The sequence below is a fragment of the Ailuropoda melanoleuca genome, unplaced genomic scaffold (assembly GCF_002007445.2).
Source record: "Ailuropoda melanoleuca isolate Jingjing unplaced genomic scaffold, ASM200744v2 unplaced-scaffold32854, whole genome shotgun sequence".
NCBI lineage: Eukaryota > Metazoa > Chordata > Mammalia > Carnivora > Ursidae > Ailuropoda > Ailuropoda melanoleuca.
Window position 1 is genome coordinate 1 of NW_023203675.1, and position 3,684 is coordinate 3,684.

Genomic DNA, 3,684 nt, shown 5'->3' on the forward strand with positions numbered 1-3,684 from the left:
CCCCGCCCCCCGCGCCCGGCTCACCCGGCAGCGTGTGCACCCGCAGGTACTGCGGCCTCACGAGGTGCACGTTGGACTCGGGCACCAGCGTCACCTCGTAGTCGGTGTCGGGGTTGAGGTTGACCCAGGCCCAGCCCGTGGCGTTCCCCGGCAGCTGTTGGCGACGCACGGTCCCCGGCTCAGCGCTGGGTGCCAGCTCCAACATGTAGTAGCCAGAGTCTGAGGTCAGCAGGGGCGGCCAGGCCAGGCGGAAGCCGCTGGACGTGACCTCAGAGGCACGGAGCTGCTGTGGCCGCATCGCGTCTGCGGGTGGTGCGGGGGGTCAGGTCTCCTCTTGCCCATCCTGGGGCCCTGACTGCTGACTCAGGGAAGACCGGACGGGGAGATGTGGGGAACAGCCCAGGCCCCGCCACCCCGGCAGTGCCAATGAAACCCGAACCGGTGAGGGCTGGGGTGAGGAAAAGAGGGCAGTCGCCCACTTGGGACTTCCTCGCCTGCCTCAGCTGCAAACCCAGACAGGTGAGGGGCTGTAATGGCCACTTCCCACCACTCCAGCGGCCCCTCAAAGGTAGTGTCTGAGAACAGAGGACCAGCTGCCCTCCCTAGCTCGAGTGGCCAGCACAGGGTGTAGGGTCAGCTCGGCTCCACAGTCAAGGCAAAGGGGCACCACTGGTGCGGCCAGAAGATGGGAGGCCACGGGTGAGGGGACACCCCGAGAAGTGAAGACAACTCCAGGAGTAGCTGGATGTGGGGTCAGAGTACTGCCTGCCTCAGGTTTCTAGGAGGGGCTGCAGAGTGGGACCCCCAAATGTGCATACGCCTGAGCCTGCGACACCACACGGCCATCTGAGCGACCATGCAAGTTGGTAAGGTTGATAAATGTCTGGGCAGGGTTACACCCATTGGGATCCTGATGCTTCCTCATTTAATGCTGGGTGCTCCAGCTGTCAGCCTGGCACTCATTCTCCTGCCCAGCCCCATATTCAGATCCCAGGAGCCCCCACCCTACTGCCTCACTGCCCAGCAGCCTTGGGTTCTTCCTGTCCAGCTGCTTGCCTTTCCTCCTGCTGTCCCCTCCAGGCCCAGCCACAGTGGTTGACTCAGGGGCCACCCGGGTCCAGGTGTCCCTGGAGGAAACCTTTGGAAGGACCCCCTACTCTTCTGCAATCCGCAGTCCAGCCCCTTCCGGTTTTTGGTGGATGACTAACCCACAGGCAGAGACTCAGGAAGAACCCTGGGGTTAGGGGCATTTTTCAGTGGATAGAGCTGGCAGAGCCATAATCAGGCCCTTCATCTCCAGCCCCTCCCACTGTGAGGTTTGGCTGGGGGTGGGGGGGTGGTCTATATGAAAGTTGGTGGGGAGCTGCTAGCCCCTGCAGTGGCCCCTCCCTGGTCCAGCCTCCTCTCTAGCAATCCCTAAAACCACCATTGGTGCAAACCCCCTCACGCTCCTCTGGGACTGTCCCTGCCCGTAGTGTGGTAGGGCCTGAGCTCTGTGGGAGGCAGTCCCACCCCATCCCGACCTGGCTCTCATCCCAGGTGTGGCAGCACCTGACACACAGACAGGAGCCTGTGCTGTCCATCTGCAGAGTCCTCAGGCTGGGACCCTCCTGCTTCCTCTCCATTTAACCACATCCCACCAGATGCAGCCCCTTGGTCTCCTGGCCCACTCCAGGCCCTCCACTCTGGGGTGGGCCTGTCAGCGGAAAACCCCACCTGGAGGTGTTTACTTGGGCTCGACCTTCTGTCCGGCTACAGCCCAGGCAGTGGGGCCTCCAGGGCACATGGCTGGATTGCGCCCTGGGAGGATGCTCTGAGAAGCCATGTGTGTTGCCTCCCTGCTGAAGCCCCACGAAGTGCCATTGATCCCAGAGCCCTGGCTCCTGCTCCAGGCACTGGAGCTCCCCTCCCCCCACCTCTTCCGGGGTAACTTGCTGGGGTCCCCCCAGGTCCTGCCTCTTCCTACCTACCAAGAATGGATCCCCTCAGCTCCTGGGCAATGATGTGCAGGTCATCCACATCCACAAAGAGTAGGTGCTTCTCAGGGGGGGCCGAGGCAGCATCTGACAGCTCCAGGAGGTTGCCGCGGCCAGTACTGACGATGAAGACAGTGACACCCAGGTCCTTCAGCTCCTGCATGGGGGGCCCCACGGGGTCGCTGGAGCCGCCGTCTGTCACCCACACCAGCACCTTGGGCACCCCTGGCCGGGCCCCCGCCACCTCTGCAAACAGCTGCTCCTTGGCGTAAGCCAGCGCCAGGCCAGTGTTGGTGTCGCCCATGCGCTGGGCTGCGGCACGTATGGCATCCTGGACAGCCTCACCTGAGCTGTGCTGGCCGAAGGGGAACTCGGTGTACGGGCGGCTGCCCACATGCACCAGGCTGGTACGCAGAGCCCCAGGGCCCAGGGGCAGCAGGCCCACCAGCTGCCCCACAAACTCCCGAACTCGGGAAAACTCATAATGTGACACGCTGGCCGAGCTGTCCAACAGAAACAGCAGGTCCCCCTGGGGGGCCGATGCTGGGGGGCCTGGGGGAGAGGGGAGGGTTCAGCCCCAGGTGGTGGCCCCCAGACAGCCCCACACCCAAGGCAGAACCCCCAGGGTCTGAGCCTTCCCTAAGCTGAAGCTTGCCCTTACCCAAGTAGGCCCTGAAAGCCTGCTCAGCCCCACCCCCAAAAGTCCTGAAGGTGGCACCCCTGGGGGAAGGGGGAGAGGAGTCCTGAGCCAACAAGTGCCCCACAGTCTCAGTGGGTTCTATCTCTGCACCCTGGTCATGTACCTGGGGTGCTCTCTGGGCTCAAGCCTCATCTGTAAAGGAGAGCCAACCCCTCTAAGCCACTACTCCCTTTGCTCAGCCGACTCTGTGCAGGCTGGAGCCAAGGGTCCTGGCCCAGCCCCCAGGATTGTGGGTGGACAGGCCTGGGTCCCAGGGGCTTGGCTTCAGGCCCACAGCCCAGCCTCCAGGTAAAGCAACTAGTTGGGGGGCAGGGGGCAGAAAGCAGCTGGGGAGACTGGGGGCTGAGGTGGACAGATGAGGAGGACAAGAGCATGACCACAGCCCCTCCTACAGCCCATATGGCCAGGCTGGAATCGTGACCCCGCTCACAGATGATGTCACCCCTCCTTTGGACCCATTCTCTGCTCCATCTGGACCCAGGAAACAGGTTACCTGCCATAGCAGCCTGAGGGCCCACCAGCCCCGCCATGGCCTTCCCCTTGCACCTGGTACCCCAGGGGGCAAAAGGACCCCTTCCACCACTGGGCCAAGGGCAGATGGGAGCTGGGGTGTCTCAGTTCTGATCAGTGCCTTGCGGCCTGTTTCCCCCAATCCGGTGGGGCGACTCTAGCCCTCTTACCATCCCATCCCTCTACTAAGCGTCATCCCAAGGAGAAGGAAACTGAGGCAGGGACCTCCTCCCCGACAGACATCTCTCCCTCCCTTTCCAGACCCCCGCCAACATCTGGCGCCCGCCTAGCAGCCTGGGGCACCTGGGCCCGCCCACCGCAGGTGGGTGGGGTGCCCTGCGGCCGCCTCTACCCCGCGGCGGCGGGAGGGAAGGAGACTGCCCCGCTCAGGCAGCGGGGGGTAGGGGCGCCGCCCGAGCTGGAGCCCAGCCCGCCGCCTGCCGCACTCACCACGTTCGGCGCCGCTCCGCGCCAGCGCCAGCCGCAGGCTCAGGGCCA

The 3,684-nt window shown here is 64.2% G+C and overlaps 1 protein-coding gene across 1 annotated transcript; it reads right to left on the minus strand.

Annotated features, from left to right (window-relative positions):
* Positions 1-15: 15 nt before the first annotated feature.
* On the minus strand, positions 16-3,679 carry VWA1 (von Willebrand factor A domain containing 1; the record flags this gene model as incomplete). The annotated part of the gene is made up of 3 exons (XM_034651164.1): positions 16-303; positions 1,971-2,528; positions 3,637-3,679. Coding segments are annotated over 3 exons (889 nt in total), but the record flags the coding sequence as incomplete, so codon positions are not given.
* Between the last annotated feature and the right edge of the window lie 5 nt (positions 3,680-3,684).